General features: G+C 43.5%; 1 protein-coding gene across 3 annotated transcripts in view; it reads left to right on the plus strand.

Moving 5' to 3' along the window:
• Window positions 1-19167, plus strand: part of USP30 (ubiquitin specific peptidase 30) — a 55824-nt gene extending 36657 nt beyond the window's left edge. For all 3 annotated transcript variants that reach the window (XM_075320028.1, XM_075320027.1, XM_075320029.1), the window contains 3 exons: window positions 7917-8115; window positions 8600-8708; window positions 16308-19167. In XM_075320028.1, the coding sequence (XP_075176143.1) occupies window positions 7917-8115; window positions 8600-8708; window positions 16308-16566 (567 nt within the window). In that variant the 3' untranslated portion in view covers window positions 16567-19167. The remainder of the gene's footprint in view (window positions 1-7916; window positions 8116-8599; window positions 8709-16307) is intronic.
• The last annotated feature ends 1010 nt before the right edge of the window (window positions 19168-20177 follow it).

A 20177-nucleotide genomic window follows, 5' to 3' on the forward strand; every position in this document is an offset into this window, starting at 1 on the left:
GCACGACCAGATAACGATTCTCCTAGCAGGAACACATCTCAGCTGTGAAAATCAGCTGAGATGTGCGCCGATCGCAGCATGCTGCTGCCAGGAGACCGCGGGCAGTAACGTTATGACCGCTAGGACGTAATTTTACGGCCCGCGGTCGTTAAGGGGTTAATGTTTCTGAATAAAATAATCCATATAATTATTATTATTATTATTTATTATTATAGCGCCATTTATTCCATGGCGCTTTACAAGTGAAAAAGGGTATACTTACAACAATCATTAACAGTACAAAACAGACTGGTATAGGACTAGAGAGGACCCTGCCCGCGAGGGCTCACAGTCTACAGGGAATGGGTGATGGTACAATAGGTGAGGACAGAGCTGGTTGTGCAGTGGTGTACTGGACTGAGGTCCATTGTAGGTTGTAGGCTTGTTGGAAGAGGTGGGTCTTGAGGTTCCTCTTGAAGCTTTCCACGGTAGGGGAGAGTCTGATATGCTGAGGTAGAGCGTTCCAGAGTATGGGGGAGACATGGGAGAAATCTTGTACGTGATTGTGGGAAGAGGAGATAAGAGGAGTAGAGAAGGAGATCTTGTGAGGATCTGAGGTTGCGTGCAGGTAGGAACCGGGAGACTAGGTCACAGATGTAGGGAGGAGACAGGTTGTGGATGGCTTTGTATGTCATGGTTAATGTTTTGAACTGGAGTCGTTGGGCGATGGGAAGCCAGTGAAGGGATTGGCAGAGTGGCAAGGCTGGGGAATAGCGAGGGGAGAGGTGGATTAAGCGGGCCACAGAGTTTAGGATAGATTGGAGGGGTGCAAGAGTGTTGGAAGGGAGGCCAGAGAGCAGGAGGTTGCAGTAGTCGAGGCAGGAGATGATGAGGGCATGCACGAATGTTTTTGCTGATTCTTGGTTAAGGAAAGCACGGATCCGGGAGATATTTTTGAGTTGTAGTCTGCATAAGGTGAAGAGGGCTTGGATGTGTGGCTTGAAGGATAGAGCAGAGTCGAGGGTTACTCCAAGGCAATGGGCTTGTGAAACTGGGGAGAGTGAGCAACCATCAAGTTTGATGGAAAGGCTTGTTGGAGGAGATTAGTGAGGAGGAGGAAAGACAATGAACTGTTTTGTCCATGTTAAGCTTTAGGAATCACGCAGAGAAGAAGGATGAAATGGCAGACAGACATTGTGGAATTTTGGATAGTAGAGAGGTAATGTCAGGTCCAGAGAGGTAGATCTGTGTCTTATCGGCATAGAGATGATGCTGAAAGCCGTGGGACTCTATGAGCTGTCCCAGGCCGAAGGTGTAGATGGAGAACAGCAGGGGTCCAAGAACTGAGCCTTGGGGGACACCGACAGATAGGGGGCGAGATGAGGAAGTGGTGTGAGAATGGGAGACGCTGAAAGTTCGGTCGGTTAGGTATGAGGAGATCCAAGATAGGGCCAAGTCTGTGATGCCCAGAGATGAGAGTATCTGTAGTAGGAGGGAATGGTCTACTGTGTCGAAGGCAGAGGACAGGTCCAGGAGGAGAAGGAAAGAGTAGTGTCGCTTGGCTTTGGCGGTTATTAGATCATTGGTGACTTTGGTTAGGGCAGTTTCAGTAGAGTGATGTGGTTGGAAGCCAGATTGTAGCTGGTCAAAGAGGGAGCAGAAAGAGAGGTATGAGGACAGTTCAAGATGGACATGCTGTTCCAGTAGTTTTGAGGCATAAGGGGAGAAGGGATATGGGGCGATAGTTTGACACAGAGGATGGGTCAAGGGAGGGCTTTTTGAGGATGGGTGTAATGGAGGCGATGAGATGCGATGGGAGCGGGTCCAGTGCACAGGTGGTTAGATGTGATCTTGAGAGAAGAGTGGAAAGATTGTTTTCTATCATGGTGGAGAAGCTGGATTTGGAGGAAGAGGGCTGAGTAGCTATGATGAGGGGCCATGGTGATTGTGGGCCAAAGGTTGCTCTGATGTTGTAAATCTTCTGCTTGAAGAAAGAGGCAAAGTCCTCAGCTGAGATGAGAGGAGAAGGGAGGTGGTGCTGGAGGACGGGGGAGAGAATTGAAAGTGTTAAATAGCTGTTTAGGGTTGTGAGAGAGAGCGAGGATATGAGGGATGAGAAGTAGGTTTGTTTTGCAGCAGTGAGTGTGGACTTGAAACTGGTGAGGGACTCTTTATATGCAATAAAGTGCTCAGAGGAATGAGACTTCTTCCATCTGCGCTCAGCAGTTCTGGAAGCCTGTCTCAGTTCTTTAGTCTGCCTCGTGTGCCAGGGTTGCCTGTTGATTGTGCGAGTTTTGGTATGTGTGAGGGGGGCAGCTGATTCGAGAGCTGCAGAAATTGTAGTGTTGTATAAAGTTGCATCTGCATCGTGTAAAAATGCAATGTCTGTGAGAGGGAGAAGGGACTGAGAAAGTGTGTGTAAATCAGGGTGTTTGATATTTCTGCGAGGGTGTGAAAGTTTGTGGAGGAGGGGTTGCGTACTTGGAGAAGAGAGGGAAGAGAATGTGAGTATGTTGTGGCCAGACAGGGGGAGAGGTGAGTTAGAGAGGTTAGATGGGGAACAGAGCCGAGTGAAGATATGAGGTCCAGTGTGTGGCCATCTTTGTGAGTAGCTGCAGAAGACCATTGGGTGAGGCCGAAGGAGGAAGTGAGTGTTAGAAGTTTGGAGACAGATGAGTGGGAAGTGTCAATGGGGATATTGAAATCACCCATGATGATGGTGGGGATGTCTGTGGAAAGGAAGTGTAGTAGCCAGGTGGTGAAATGGTCAAAAAAGGCAGTGGCTGGCCCTGGAGGGCAGTAAATGACAGCCAGTTGGAGGGGGCGTAGATGCGTACAGAGTGCACCTCAAAAGATGGGAGAGTAACAGAGGGAGGTAGTGGAATTGGTGTAAAGGAGCATTGGTCGGACAGGAGCAAACCAACTCCTCCACCATGTTGTTGCTGGGGCGTGAGAGAGTTGGAGACCGCCATAAGAAAGTGCAGCAGGAGAGGCTGTGTCATAGGGGGTGAGCCAGGTTTCTGTGATGGCGAGGAAGGAAAGTTTATTGATGAAAAGATCATGAATGTAGGATAGTTTGTTGCAGACAGAGCGAGCGTTCCATAGAGCTCCTGTTAGTGGGACTGGGGGAGCGAAGGCTGGATTGATGGGTATGAGGTTAGAGAGGTTGCAGAAATTTGTGATAGGTTGTGGATGAGGGTTTGAAGTGACAGTAGGGATGTGGTGAGGAGGACCAGGATTAGGAGAGATATCCCCAGCAGTGAGGAGAAGCCGTGAGAGTGTTAGTAGGTGGGAGCAGGAGAGGTCATGAGATGGTCATGTGTGTCTGGAGACACTGGGTGAAATGTGGAGGATAATATGTGAGGGGAAGGTGAGATGGGTGGGGTGGATGGAGGGAGAGATGAAAAGTTCATTACTGGGTTTAGGGATCAGAGGAGGCAGTAGAAAGTGAAGTATTATAGGGGAAAAAGTGAAGAGAAACACAAACATTGTTTACTGTGATCCAGTTACCTTCCGGTCACTTCCGGCCCAATTCTGGTCTAATTCAATGCATCATACTTATATGGTGCATACTTGTCATGGTGCAGACTTTTAGTTGCCCCAATAATTCTTGCGACCCACAAAAGAAAATTAATGTCATAAAGATAAAACCAGTTACTTCTCAAGTAAAGCTTAGCAAAAAAAAAATATCAAGCTAAAAATGTGGGAATTCTGGTGTAATTTATGCCAAAAAGTGCCTTTCATGACTTACATCACATTTACTATATGTTTTACACACTTTCTGCACTTTGTTTGATAAGGGGCAAGGCTTCATTGAATAGGTTTGTTTACTTCACTTGAAAGGTGACACTGAATGTAAATGTAATAGTCCTGACACCTTCTGTTATATATGTGGCTGTTATACACTTCAACGTCAAAGGTGCAATATTTCATCATTTGTGACATGTGCATATATTCCCTATTTTCAAGTTCCCCTTGGAGATCAAGACAAGAATTGGGCTCCTCATATTGTGTGTCATAATTGTGAGAAAATGCTTTGTGACTGGACAAAAGGAAAACGCAAAGGAATGCCTTTTGGTATTGCCATGGTTTGGCATGAACCTAAGGACCACAGCAGTGACTGTTATTTTTGTCTGATCCATACAAAGGGCATCGGCAAGAAAAAACGGGATAGGATCGTATATCCTAATATTCCTTTAGCAATACAACCTATCCCACACTCTGAGACACTCCCAGTTCCAGTTTTCAATGGTTTTATTTCTTGTAAGGACGAAGAAAGTGAACATGGTAATCAAATGTATTTTGATAAGAAGCATGAGGAAATTAATGTAGAATCTGAAGGGTCTTCTTCTGATGCCAAGCAGTCATTAAAGCTGGTGTCACACTAAACGACAGCGACAACGACGTCGCTGTTACGTCACCATTTTCGGTGACGTAACAGCGACCTTGTAAGTCGCTGTTATGATCGCTGCTTAGCTGTCAAACACAGCAGAAGCAGCGATCATAAGGTCGCTGTGCTACATGTTCAGAGAGCAGGGAGCCGCGCTTAGCGCTGGCTCCTTGCTCTCCTGCAGCACACATCGGGTTAATTAACCCGATGTGTGCTGCAGCTACATGTCACAGTTCAGAGAGCAGGGAGCCGCGCTTAGCGCTGGCTCCTTGCTCTCCTGCAGCACACATCGGGTTAATTAACCCGATGTGTGCTGCAGCTACATGTCACAGTGCAGAGAGCAGGGAGCCGCGCGCACTGCTTAGCGCTGGCTCCTTGCTCTCCTTGCTACAGTATACATCGGGTTAATTACCCGATGCATACTGCAGCCACATGTAGTGCAGGAGCCGGCACTGGCAGCAAGAGCGGAGGCTGGTAACCAGCGTAAACATCGGGTAACCAGGGAAAGGACTTCCCTTGGTTACCCGATGTTTACGCTGGTTACAGCTTACCGCAGCTGCCAGTGCCGGCTCCTGATCGCTTCATTTCGACGCTCTCTCGCTGTCACACACAGCGATGTGTGTGTCACAGCGGGAGAGTGACGACCAAAAAATGAAGCTGGACATTCAGCAACGACCGGCGACCTCACAGCAGGGGCCAGGTCGTTGCTGGATGTCACACACAGCGACAGCGACGGGACGTCGCTGCAACGTCACAGAAAATGGTGACGTAGCAGCGACGTCGTTGTCGTCGTCGTTATGTGTGACACCAGCTTAACTCAGCAGTTTACCCAACCCAAATTGAATGATTTAGTAAGAGATTTGGGCCTATCAAAGAAAGCAGCTGAGTTATTAGCCTCCAGGCTTCAAGAAAAGAATGTACTTTACCGGTCAGCTAAAGTATCCGATTTCAGGAAGGGTTAACAAATTTTTGTGGATTTTTTTTTTCCAAAGACAAACACTTTGTTATCTCTCATGATATCAGTAGTCTTCTCAGCCAGCTAGGTGTTACCTCTTAAAGTCCAACAGAATGGCGGCTATTTCTTGACAGCACTAAACGGACTCTGAAATGTGTTCTCCTACATAACGCTAATGTTTATGCAGCGGTTCCAATTGGTCATTCAACTCATCTTCGAGAAGATTATAATCACATAAAAGTTGTCCTCAACTTACTAAAGTATGAGGAGCATAATTGGATCATTTGTGTAGATCTTAAAATTGTAAATCTCCTGCAACAGAGAGGTTTCACAAAGTATCCTTGTTCTCTGTATTTGTGGGACAGCCGAATTGGGAGAAAGACTAGACACAGAAGGAGTGGCCAAAACGTGAAGCTCTGGAAGTAGGGATGCAAAATATTGTGAATGAACCTGTAGTTGATCGAGACAGGATCATTTTTCACCCACTTCACATCAAACTTGGTTTAATGAAGCAGGTTGTTTGGACTTTGAATAGAGAAAGTGAATGCTTTCAGCATATTATTTCTGCTTTTCCAGCCTTGTCTTTCGAGAAGATAAAAGCAGGTGTATTCGATGGACCTCAAATTTGGACCCTCATATGTGACAAAGAATTTGCCAAGAAGATGAATAAGGAGGTTAAAGCAGCATGGCAGTCTTTTGTGGCAGTTACAAATAACTTTGTTGGCAACAAAAAAGCAGAAAACTATGAACTTCTGGTTCAAAGGATGCTGTTGGCTTTCCGCAACATTGGATGTAACATGAGCGTTAAGATTCACTTCCTGAATAGACACCTTGATAAGTTTCATGAAAATCTTAGAGCTGTTAGTGATAAGCAGAAAGAACGCTTTCATCAAGATCTGAAGACGATGGAAGAGGAGGGCAATGGGACAAAAATATGATGAGACTACTGCTGGAGCACCAAACGAGATTGTCCTCAACAAGTACACAAACGCAAGAGCTACAAATGCAAATTTGTGCCTGAATTGAATTTAAATAAGTTTTTGCGCAAATTTTATGATTAAAATAAGTGTTTTAATATGTTCTATTTCAAAATTGTAGACAAATTCTGATGCAATCATATCTTTTAGTGTATTTACTGCATTACATTTCACAAAGATGATGCCCAAAAAGGCATTCAACTTCATTATGTTAAACTAAATGTTGAAATTTGTACAATGTAATGAAAACCTAAAATCTTGAATTGCAAAAAAACTGTAGCTTACAGAGAAAAACTAATCTCAGATTTGAGATCAGCACACTCAAATTAAGTAAGAACAAGTATTTTTGTGGATGCAACAAAAATGTTATTCCCCAGTGTAATCAAAATAATGGGCCAAAACTGTGGTGCAAATTTTTGCCACAAAGTTGCAGGCAGTGTAAACATAGATTAGACCAATTTTAAAATGCACTAAATTCATAAAACAGCACTGAACCACTGTGATAACTGGTGTATTTTGAGACAGTGTAAGACAAGTCAAGCAGGTATTAAGTTTTGGATTGTCTAGTCAAAGGCCATAATTCATCAAGACCGGCTATTTTCTTGCCAGTCATGATCAGGGCACGTGGTGGAGACAGACGCTCCTGATTCATGAAGATGTGAGTGTCGTGCCCTTCCATGCGCTACGCCAGAAAGATTACTCCAGTTCGGTAACGACGTAGCTCGTTATTTATTAAAGAAATTGGTGTGAAAACGCCAAGTTGCAAAATTTTGGCACAACTCTGATTTGTGACAAAATTTTGCAAGTTTTCAAAGCTTGTCACTTCTTTTTAAAAAGTATTGATGAAACAGGGCCTAAGTTTCTTAAATGACTTTGTTTCTGGTCATGGTATGTGACATTAACCCACAAAGTGACCACATATTGCTGAATTGACAAGAAGCTGCCAAAATGATGGACCGTCTCTGACATCACGCAGTACTAATACGGCCTTCCTGATCCATTCTTTTCCTGCATGAACTTTGCACATAATGCTTAGAACTTTCCGGTACTTTACAGATATTTGCCCTTCTTTCTATCCCAACTGCAAGAGAAAGCAGGTAAAACAGAGCTAAAAGTCTTCAGTATTAGTAGTATTATATGTATGTAGGAGGAGAGCAGAGCATGAAGTCTTAGAGGTGCAACTACAGTTAATAGCCGCAGGGCTCTAAAACCTGAGTGACAGATGCTGGTATGAATCATGACACTAGTAACTGTTTTACTCACTAGGTAAATGTTCTTATTACGTTTTCAGGAAAAACAATTGATTATTGACCCCTAGTCGTCAGATTAAAGCGGCTATTCACCTCTTCTCACTAATGCATTGGGGTAAGAGGTATTGATGTGATTGCAAAGACTGCTGCTTGCCAGATCTCTAATTGATAGGATAGGTTTACAAAACCTGCCAGTACTTTGTAGGTGGCCATCATCGCCATGTCTGCAACACCTTTTACCTCCGGTGGAAGTGAGAGTCTCCAGTCTACAGAACATGTAGTTATATGCAGCATAATGATTGGAAGTAAATCCTTGTATTATTACATATTTGTTAATTTGATATTTCCATGGTTTTTTTCAATAGCTTCCTCAGTGTTTGTGCATCCACTTGCAACGTCTAAGCTGGTCCAATCAGGGTAGCCCTCTGAAACGTAATGAACATGTCCAGTTTAGTGAATTCCTTGCCTTGGATAAGTATAAGTATCGACTCAATGGGAATGTGTTCCACCAGCGGCAATGTACTCAAGCAGCAACAGCCCAAACGACAACTGACGCATCAGCAGGTACAAGGAATATATACATATTCTGATATCCTAATATTAATTTCTTCACCAATTGCACAGCAGTTGGAGATAAAACATGCATTCCCATTTGTCAGATAAATCTGAAAGGATTAGAGCTTTGATGGTCTACCAGCGCCTAATTGATGGCATCATCTTATATAGTGCCTAAATAATTCCCATTGGGTGCTGTGTCAGCCAGTCAATTTGCCATCTTTGTAGTCTTGGATCAGTCTTTTATGAGAAAATGTAATCTCTAAAATGCATTAACTATAAGGACTATTTTGTATTTTAACAAAGTTGGACCTGTCATTTATACCAGCTTTTCTGAATATACTTTATCTCATGAGTGAATAGCACTGGTCCCAGTTGAATTTTTCATTCTTCTGTTACAGGCTGTGTGCACTTTGTTTTTAACTACGTAATCTTTTGGCATAATTTGATTACCATTAGTGCATATTGCTCTGATTTATCCTTCTTGTTATAGCTTCTGATGGGCATCATAATTCCAGGGTACCATTGCTAAATGGAACTTATTCTGCAGCAATACTGTCATCATCTCACACAAATTCCAAATCTTCTAGACCAGAGTGCACGTGAGTAATTTTTTGCTGTAGATATGTTTCTCAACCAGCTTTTGAATGTGTTGCATGTATACTTGGCTCTATTTTCATTTAAAGTGACTGCTAGTCATAAATGACATTTAGGTAAGTTGACTGAAGGAAAGGTTACAGTGGGTATGGAAAGTATTCAGACCCCTTTAAATGTTTCACTCTGTGTCATTGCAGCCATTTGGCAAATTCAAAAAAGTTCATTTTTTTTCTCATTAATGTACACTCTGCACCCCATCTTAACAGAAAAAAAATAGAAATGTAGAAATTTTCGCACATTTTTTTTAAACAAGTAAAAGTGAAATATCACATGGTCATAACCATTCAGACCCTTTGCTCAGTATTGCGTAGAAGCACCCTTTTGAGCTAGTACAGTCATGAGTCTTCTTGGGAATGATGCAACAAGTTTTTCACACCTGGATTTGGGGATCCTCTGCCATTCTTCCTTCCAGATCCTCTCCAGTTCTGTCAGGTTGGATGGTGAACGTTGGTGGACAGCCATTTTCAGGTCTCTCCATAGATGCTCAATTGGGTTTAGGTCAGGACTCTTGGTGGGTCAGTCAAGAATGGTGAAAGAGTTGTTCTGAAGCCACTCCTTTGCTAATTTAGCTGTGTGCTTAGGGACATTGTCTTGTTAAAAGATGAACCTTCGGCTAAGTCTGAGGTCTAGAACAGTCTGGAAGTGGTTTTCTTCTAGGATATCTGTGTACTTGGCCGCATTCATCTTTCCTTCAATTGCGACAAGTCGTCCTGTCCCTGCAGCTGAAAAACACCCCATAGCATGATGCTGCCACCACCATGTTTCACTGTTGGGATTGTATTGGGTAGGTGATGAGCAGTGCCTGGTATTCTCCACACATACCGCTTAGAATTATCACCAAAAAGTTCTATATTCATCTCAGCAGACCAGAGAATCTTATTTCTCATAGTCTGGGAGTCCTTCATGTGTTTTCTTTTTGCAAACTCTATGCGGGCTTTCATACGTCTTCCACTGAGGAGAGGCTTCCGTCAGGCCACTCTTCCATAAAGGCCCAACTGGTGGAGGGCTGCATTGATATGACTTTGTGGAATTTTCTCCCATCTCCCTACTACATCTCTGGAGCTCAGCCACAGTGACTTTGGGTTTCTTCTTTACCTCTCTTACCAAGGCTCTTCTCCCACGATTGCTCAGTTTGGCTGGATGGCCAGGTCTAGGAAGAGTTTTGGTGGTCCCAACCATCTTCCATTTAAGGATTATGGAGGCCACTGTGCTCTTAGGAACCTTGAGTACTGCAGAAATTCTTTTGTAACCTTGTCCAGATCTGTGCCTTGCCACAATTCTGTCTGTGAGCTCCTTGGGCAGTTCCTTTGACCTCATGATTCTCATTTGGTCTGACATGCATTGTGAGCTGTGAGGTCTTATATAGACAGGTGTGAGCCTTTCCAAATGAAGTCAGTTTAATTAAACACAGCTGGACTCCAATGAAGGAGTGGAACCATCTCAAAGAGGATCACAAGGAAATGGACAGCATGTGACTTAAATATGATTGTCTTATCAAAGGGCTTGAATACTTATGACCATGTGATATTTCAGTTTTTCTTGTTTAAAAAATTTGAATACATTTCTGTTTTGGTTTTTTTTGTCAAGATGGGGTGCAGAGTATACATTAATGGGAAAAATTTACTTTTTTGAATTTACCAAATGGCTGCAATGTAAGAGTGAAAAATTTAAAGGGGTCTGAAAACTTTCCGTACCTACTGTATGTGCTATTTATTTTCCTAAGATCTTGCTGCATAGCTGCTCAGCTTCATTATGGCAGAATACAAAAATAAGTTTGATCTGTGACAACAGTTAAGGTGGCTTTACACACTGCAACATCGCAAACGACATCGCTGTAACGTCACCGGTTTTGTGACGTAATAGCGATCTCACCAGCAACATTGCAGTGTGTGAAACACATCAGCGACCTGGCACCTGCTGTGAAGTTGCTGATCGCTACAAATCGTTCAGGACCATTCTTTGGCCTTTGTTTCCTGCTGTGCAGCATGATCGCTAGAAAGTCTGTGTGTAAAGGGGACTTGAATGTGCAGGCAGCAGGAGCCGGTAACCACGGTAAACATCGGGTAACCAAGAAGCCTTGTCCTTGGTTACCCGATATTTACCTTTGTTACCAGCCTCCGCTGCTCTCACTGTCAGTGCCGGCTCCTGCTCTTTGCACGTGTAGCAGAGTACACATCAGGTAATTAACCCCATGTGTGCTGTAATTAGGAGAGCAGGGTGCCAGCGCTAAGCAGTGTGCGCTGCTCCCTGCTCTCTGCAGGTGTAGCTACAGCACACATCGGGTAATTAACCCGATGTGTACTGTTGCTAGGAGAGCAGGGAGCCAGCGCTAAGCAGTGTGCGCGGCTCCTGCTCTGTGCACATGTAGCTGCAGCACACATCGGGTAATTAACCCGATGTGTAGTGTAGCTAGGAGAGCAGGGAGCCAGCGCTAAGCAGTGTGCGCTGCTCCCTGCACGTGTAGCTGCGTGCGCTGGTAACCAAGGTAAATATCGGGTTGGTTACCCGATATTTACCTTAGTTACCAAGCGCAGCATCGCTTCAGTGCGTCGCTGCTGGCTGGGGGCTGGTCACTGGTTGCTGGTGACAGCTCACCAGCAACCCGTGTAGCGATGCTCCAGCGATCCCTGCCAGGTCAGGTTGCTGGTGGGATCGCTGGAGCGTCTGACTGTGTGACCTCTCACCAGCAACCTCCTAGCAACTTACCAGCGATCCCTATCAGGTTGTATCGTTGTTGGGATCGCTGGTAAGTTGTTTAGTGTAAAGGGGCCTTTATGTAACAGTGCCTCCAGGGAGTAAAATAAACACATCTATCCTAAGCAAACTGCCTCGTAAGAAAGGAAGAGGACTTCAACTCTATTGCCACCTACTAGAAATGACAATACTAAAAGTAAATATCGACCTTTTAAGGAGTCTTGCCACATAACTTGGGACATAAGCCAAACCAGAATATCTATTTTCAAAGACATGTTTCAGGATGTTGCCCCTCCTCAGGGCAATGCAAGAGATCTGATTTCACTGTATGAGAGGCCTTCAACTAGGATTAGAGCTCCATCCTAATAATTGGATCAGGCTGCTCTTTTCTCCTACAGATTTATTTTTACTTTAGAGAAGACTTTAACAACCTTGGACATACTTGTGCGTCATTGGTTGTGTATGTCCCATTAATGCGTGCTCGTTCGGCATTTCTAAAGATGCTAGTGACATGAATTTCTCACCATATGTCGGTAATGACCTATTAAATCCACACAGTCAAAGAAGGATGTTCATAAATTTAGTGGTTTAATAATGAGAAATGACACAGGGAAAGTTTTGCACACACAGAAATTTATTTAATACTTTGTACAAAAGCCTTTGTTGATAAAGATGTCTCCTGTATGTAGAAACTAGTCACTTGCATTACTCAGGTGTGATTTTGGCCAATTCTTCCACACAAACACTCTTCAAACGCTGCAGGTTCCATTGGCTCCTTCTATGAACTCTGAGCTTTAATTCCTTCCATACATTTTCTATTGGATTCAAGTCAGGTGTTTGGAAGGGCCATTCTAGCAACTTTATTTTCTTTCTCTAAAACCAGTTGACAGTTTCCTTGGCTGTGTATTTGTGACAAGTTTCCTACTGAAATATCCACCCATGTTTCAACTTCATCATCCTGGTAGATTGCAGCAGATTTTTATCAAGAATGTCTCAGTACACATTCATCCTTCCTTCAATTATAAGAAGTTTGCCCGTGCCGTATACTGGAAAACAGCCCCACACCATGATGTTCCTACCTCCAAACTTCACTGTTCCTATTGTGTTTTCAGGGTGATATGCCGCGCCTTTTGGCCTACAAACGTGTGTTATGGCTTCCAAGAGTTGAATTTTGGTCTCATCTGCCAAGACTGTATTCTCCCAGTATTTCACAGGCTTGTCTAAATGTTGTTGAACAAACTTTAAATGCACTTGAACATGCTTTTTGTTCAACAACAGAGTCTTGTATGTTGAGCATGCATACAAACCATGGAAGTTGAGTTTGCTTATTGTCTTTCTGTAGCTCTGCACAGCTGGACCTTGGATCTTGCATACTTCCTCTAATAATTATTTTCATTTCTCTGCCTGAAAACTTGCAGGGAGCAGCTGATTGTGGCTGATTTATGGTGAAGTTATGTTCTTCCCACTTCTACTTTATGACCCCCAACAGTGCTCACTGTAACTTTCAGTAGTTTCGACATCTTTTGTAATCAATGCCATCAGTATGTTTTGCAACAAAAAAGTTGTGAAGGTCTGGAGACGTTTCACTGCTTTTACCCATCAGGAGATGTTTCTTGTGTGGCACCTAGGTAATGAGACACCTTTTTATAAGCCATCAGTTGAACCAGCTGATATTATTTTTCACTAAGTGGCAGGATTACGTTCCAATTACTGATAGATTTCAGCTAGTGTTGTGATTTTCCATGGCTTTTGCACCGTTGTTGTTTGAGGTGTGCAATACTTTTTCCCTGTGTAATTTCTCATTATTACATATCATTAAATTTATGGACATGTGTTCATTTCTTTGTCTGTATAGATTGGATGGGTTGTTTTGAACATCTGGTGAGAAATTAATGTCAATAAGACCTTTAGTAATATATTTACTTACAAAATTGGTGATGTGTTCAATACAATACGTGTGTGTGTGTGTGTGTGTGTGTGTGTGTGTGTGATAGATACTGTAGATAGATAACACAGGATTCATAATTTGCAAAAGGTGATGTCGCAGCCTACCACCTCTCAGGGAGCTTTGCCAGATCAGAGCAGGTGTCTAGAAAAGCTCTAACATAAAAAAGAAAAGCAGCGTAACAAGTATAAATGTCTCTAAAATTTATCGATCGCTAAGGGGGGTGCTTATCTCACGGGAGGATAGTCGGACTTTAACAGCGTGGGGGAAACAATTGGGAAGGGAAGAAGTGGTGGATGATATACTGAAAGGATGGGTACAAGTGTGGAAACATATTACCAATGAGAGATGGAGAGACACTCAATTCAGAATTCTACATAGGGCCATTATGGGTTTCAACATACCAGGTAGGGATAGGTGGTGTCCTAAGTGTCAAAAAGAGAAAACGGATATGCTGCATGGGCTATGGGAATGTGAGACAATCGCTAGGTTCTGGAACCAAGTCAGACTATTTGCCCAGTCAACATGGGGAATTTTCAGCAAACTAGACTTAATGGTGTGGATTTTCCACTCCTTTGAGGGAGGAGTAGGAGGAGGCCCGAACACGCAGGAAAAGAGGAAATACGCAATAACGCATGACATAGCCATGATAGCTAAGCGTTGCATCTTAAAACACTGGATTCAAAGGGAGGGCCCACCCATAAAGGAGGTTATGGGCAAACTACACAACCTTCTGAAGTGGGAAAAACTAGAAGCGGAGAGGGATAAAGATGGGTTGACAGCCAAGTTTTTTGTGAGATGGAGACATTTTATTGAAAGCCAATTCACACAGGGAGAAATAATTAACCTGATGGCACCTTTTGTTCACTCGGAGTGGTATATCCTGAGCGATATCCAGGACAGCCTGGGTAAACTGAGAATCACCTAGGAGGGGGCTCTGGCGGGAGGGGGAGACGAGACGGTTGGGAATACCAAGGCACGCTAGCAAAATTGAAATCATTCAGGGACGACACAGAGATTTAACGAATTGTATTGCATATGGTATATTATATTTCATTACCTCTGTTTTGGTTTAATGTTACTGTATACTATCTTAAATTGAACAGCAACATGGAACTCCAAATTGGGGTATCACCCTCCTCTATGTCACATTTTGTCAGACGAATGTTCTTCTTTTGCAATGATACTTGTCATGTTTTTACAAATTTGAAAAATCAATAAAAAACGTTTTTGAAAAAAAAAAAAAAAAGAAAAGCAGCTTGGCTCATCATAGAGGAACAGGACTTATCAAAGGGCGCGTAGCATGGAAAGACTTAGTCCAGCTTCTGAGCAGTTTAATCCAAGTTAGGCCGCTTTCACATTTCGTTTTTACCTATGTGCAGTGGTTCCATCAGAAAGTGGGATTGGTGTCCGCCTGCAGAAAGCTTATGCGCCTGAAAATGGTGCAAGACAGAGTATACTCTGACTCCGTCTGCACCATTATAGTAAATGGCCTGTCGGCGCATATGTCCGAAACACATTTTGCGGGGGTGTTCAGACGAAAGCTCCGACGGGACCACTGAAGACAGGTAAAATTGAAATGTAAAAGCGGCCTTAGAAAAAAAAAGCCAGCATCCACCAATGATCTTCATAAAAACCTTCAGTTTATTTATTCCATAAATTTGAAACAGACTCTGGCCGGACTATGCGTTTCAAGCAGAAGTGCTCTTAATCATGGAATAAAGAAAAGGTTTTTATGAAGATCATTGGCGGATGCTTTTTTTCCTCACTTGGATTGTCCAGGCTCTGCTGTATACAGTGTCAGTCAGTCTATTGCAGGTTATGTCTATGCACAGAACAGGAACTATGCAGTCTGATATTGGACTGAGTTGTAAATGTGAAAAATGCAAGATTTTTTACATTTTTTTACATGGCTCATCACAAAGTGTTAAAATAAAAATAAATTTAAAGATTATTAATATTTATTTATAGAGCACCAGTAATTCCATGGTGCTCTACATGAGAAGGGGTTACATACAGAATACATATACAGGTTACAATAAAGAGAGTGGTACAGAGGGAAGAGTCCCTGCCCTTGCGGGCTTACATTCTATAGGATTTTGGGGAGGAGACAGTAAGTGGGGTGTTGGTCAGCAGTTCCGGCATGGTGTTGAGGCAGTAGCTGTGGTGGTGATGATGAGGTTGTAGTGTTATTGGAGACTACAGGCATCTCTGAACAGATGAGTTTTCAAGTTGCATTTGAAGCTTACAAGTGTAGCAGATAATCTGACGTGTTGAGGCAGCGAATTCGAGAAGACTGGGGATGCTCAGGAGAAGTCTTGGAGGTGGTTGCATGAGGAGCGAATGAGAGAGGAGGAGAGACGGAGATCTTGGGAGGACCGGAGATTACGTGTTGGAGTGTAGCGGGAAAATAGTTCGGAGATGTATAATAATCTAATGTAAACAATAGCCCATTTTCTGATTACACATTCCTTTTAAAGGAAAGTAGGAACATGTATAACAATTGGAAAACAACAGCAACAAAGTATTATAGGAGATTTATCTATCACCCTTTTCCACCACCATATATCTAATTCATGATCCAAAAGCTAAATCATCCTAGCTGAATTGTGTTTGTACTATATATTAAAGTATCACTTTACCTGAAGACAATATTGCTGACACTCCAAGATCAATTTGCCTGCACATACCTTTTGTCAGACTGTCTCTGTCCAAGGCACAGAGATCTCCCTTTTATAACAGATATATCTCTAAAAGTAGTCCTAAGAATATTGCAGCTTTAAAACAGTCGCTTCTCTTGATTTATCTGTTTTACTACCCCTTTAATGGAGACTTTTATGATTGTCCATACACATATGAATAGTAGAAGTGACTTTCATGCGTTTTTCTGTTATTTTTTCTGCAGTTCTTATCTTTTCCGTCTTATGGCAGTCATCGTTCATCATGGAGATATGCACTCGGGACATTTTGTTACTTATCGACGTTCTCCTCCAGCTGCTAAAACTCCTAAACATCCGAGTCAGCAGTGGCTGTGGGTTTCTGATGATACCGTGCGCAGGGCAAATATACAGGAGGTTCTCTCTTCAAATGCTTACCTGCTGTTTTACGAGCGCGTTCGGCCTAAGTCACAAATTCAAGGAAGTGAGGTTCGGCTAGAAGAATAAATGTGATGGATTGGGAACACATTATAAATCGTACATTTCTTAAACTGTTGTCATCATTGTGTGTTTAATCTTGAATCTTAAATTTATGAATTTAAAGTATAATGCCTGTCTTTGATTGGTGTGTCTGCTGCCTCATGCCCCCTCCTTAATACCATAGCATTGCTCACCCATAAGAATCAATTGTTTAAAGGAAAAATAAAACATATATATATATTTATACACACCATGCGGTTTATGGTTTTTACAGGATGCCACTATATGGAATAAAGCAGCTCGCTGTACTATTCCATTTAGCCAAAGAAACAAACTTCTACGAATACTGCAGAACGGAGGCTATACTGACTTCTGTCCAGTAAATGGTGCTGTATGGATATATTTAACTTGTGTACATGCAGTGAGGTTTGCCCTGTAATGTGCAGTTTCTGTGGCTCTAATTTCTGATTCGGACAGGTGGAAAAATAATGTAGATTCCTATATGGCTGGTATTTAAAAAAAAAAAAAATACTTGTATCTAGAGCAGGGGTCTCAAACTCGTCAGAGTAAGTGGGCCGCACATAAAAAAAATTTAGGGCAGAGGGCCGCATTCCTTTCAAATTTAATACAATACAATATAATTGTTAATCAAATATTTCAACTATTATAACAATGCTACATTAGTATGCGCTGAGAATCAAAAATACCATGAAGCGAAACGTCATTTTTTTATATTATTTATTTGTCAAAGAGAGTGGGCATCGGTGACTGGCATCAGCATCAAAATGTGTAAGCAGATTACAGGTTATTCCAACAGCCAAGCACAGACGCTCATTCTCTGTCACAGCATCCGTGAGTGGCTGTTGGGTCTGTCACACATAGTAGTGTAAAAAGAAATACATACAAAAAAATGACATAGCGCTCCGCAGTATTTTTGATTCTCAGCGCAGATAAAGCGGACAGCTACGGGCTGCCAACCCCAGCTGCCTGGCTTTACCCCAGCTGGCAATCAAAATACAGGGAAGCCCAATTGTTTTTTAATTAAATAATGAAAAAAAGTGTGGGCTTCCGACATATTTTGATCACCAGCCAGGTAAAACCGGACAGCTGAGGGCTGGGATTCCCAGCGTGGTTTGGGCCCCCCATGCTGAAAATCGCAGCCCACAACCGCCCCTGGAAATGGCGCATTCATCACAGCGCCATTTCCAGGTGCTTTACCTGGCTCTTCCAGCGTCCCTGTTGGCAGTGGCACGCTGGGTAATAATGGGGTTAATACCAGCTTTGTATTCTCAGCTGGTAGTAAACTCGAAATTCATGGCGTCATGTCAAATTAGATGTGACCACCATGAATTTCTAGTAAACAGTAAAAAAATACAACACAGAGAAAAATATTTTTATTAGAAATTAAACAAAAAACACATTTAGGGACTCCCATCTTTTTTAGAAAGAAAAAAAAAAGCTTCCCTCTGACGCAGTCCAAAGTCAATGTCAGCTCAGCTTCATCGCTCTGAACAGATGAGCGTCTGTCCAGATCAACAAGAAGGCTGAGACCGAAAGTAACATTTTCCGGTCTTCCAGTCACCATCATCAAAATCATTTTTATCATCATCATACACACACAGCCACCATCATCATCATACAAACACACACACACACACACAGCCAACATCATCATCATACACAGCCATCGTCATCATCATCATCGTCACTCACAAACAGCCAACACCACGATCATCATCAGTCACACACAGCCACCACCGCCATCATCAGTCGCACACAGTCACCACCACCATCAGTCGCACACAGCCACCACCACCCTCATCCTCAGTCACACACAGCCACCACCGCCATCATCATAATCAGTCACCCACAGCCACCACCAGTCACACACAGCCACCAACGACATCATCATCATCAGTCACCCACAGCCACCATCACCATCATCAGTCACACACAGCCACTACCGCCATCATCATCATCAGTCACACACAGCCACCACCGCCATCATCATCATGTCACACACAGCCACTACCACCAGTCGCACACAGCCACCACCACCATCATCACCAGTCACACACAGCCACCACCACCAGTCACACACAGCCACCACCACCAGTCACACACAGCCACCACCATCAGTCACACACAGCCACCACCGCTATCATCATCATCAACACACAGCCATCATCATCCACACATTCATACAGCCATCACCATCAACACACACAGCCATCATCATCATCCACACACACACAGCCATCATCATCCACACACACACAGCCATCATCATCCACACACACATACACAATCATCATCCCCATCAACACACACAGCCATCATCATCATCCACACACACACAGCCATCATCATCCACACACACACAGCCATCATCATCCACACACACATACACAATCATCATCCCCATCAACACACACATCCATCAACACACAGCCATCATCATCCACACACACATACACAATTATCATCATCCATGCACACATACAGCCATCATCATCATCAACACACAGCCATCATCATCATCCACACACACATACAGCCATCATCATCACCATCAACACACACAGCCATCATCATACACACACACACACAGCCATCATCATCCACAAACACAGCCATCATCACACACACACACAGCCATCATCATCCACACACACACTCATCATCAGACACACACACACAGCCATCATCATACACACGCACACACAGCCATCATCATCATCCACACACACACAGCCATCATCATCATCCACACACACACAGCCATCATCACACACACACACACACACACACTCATCATCATCATCATCAGACAACACACACACACAGCCATCATCATCATCCACACACACACACACACACACACACACACACACACAGACACCACAAACGTTCTAACGTGCCCTATGCTCTTGTTCCTTCTGCTGCACCCGCCGGCAAAGCAGCTGACGTCAGCGCTGCTCGGGTTGCGCTGCTGAGCTCGAGTTGAATGCCGCCGTCGATTGGTTCGCCCTGACATCTGATTGAACGCCGCCTTTGATTGCTTCTCCCTGGCGGCATCTCCACTGCGGAAGTGCGGCTGGCCGCGGCTGCAATGTGAAAGTGCCGCTGGCGACCGCTAAATGACTGGAGGCAGTGGAGGGCAAATATCAAGTGTTCTGCACTGTGTCTGCGGGCCGCATAAATCAGACTGGCGGACTGCATGCGGACCGGGGGCCACGTGTTTTAGACCCCTGATCTAGAGGATACAAAATTCCAACTTTTTGAAAGCTGTCAAAATGAATTCCACCAGCCTCGCATAGGTGGTAGTGTGAAGACCAGTCACACTTTAAACAAAAAAAATTCTAGCATTAGGAGTTTGCGATTACAAAGGGATGCTAACGGCTGATATCGTGTTACCTGTGGATCTGACACTGGTTGTCCAATTTCATACATGTATATTGAACTCTAAAACATTGGATTGGTTCGCAGAAGACCAGTAATAGCCATCTTCACCTCGCTCGCAGCAGTGAAGTGATAGGTCTCTCTATACAGGCAGAGGGACCTGTAACAAGGGGAGTGGGCAGAGAGAAACCATGGGGACCTGCCTATCAAACTGGTCTCCTGTGGCTATTAGTCCA

The sequence above is a fragment of the Anomaloglossus baeobatrachus genome, chromosome 1 (genome assembly GCF_048569485.1).
Source record: "Anomaloglossus baeobatrachus isolate aAnoBae1 chromosome 1, aAnoBae1.hap1, whole genome shotgun sequence".
In the NCBI taxonomy this organism is placed as follows: Eukaryota; Metazoa; Chordata; class Amphibia; order Anura; family Aromobatidae; genus Anomaloglossus; species Anomaloglossus baeobatrachus.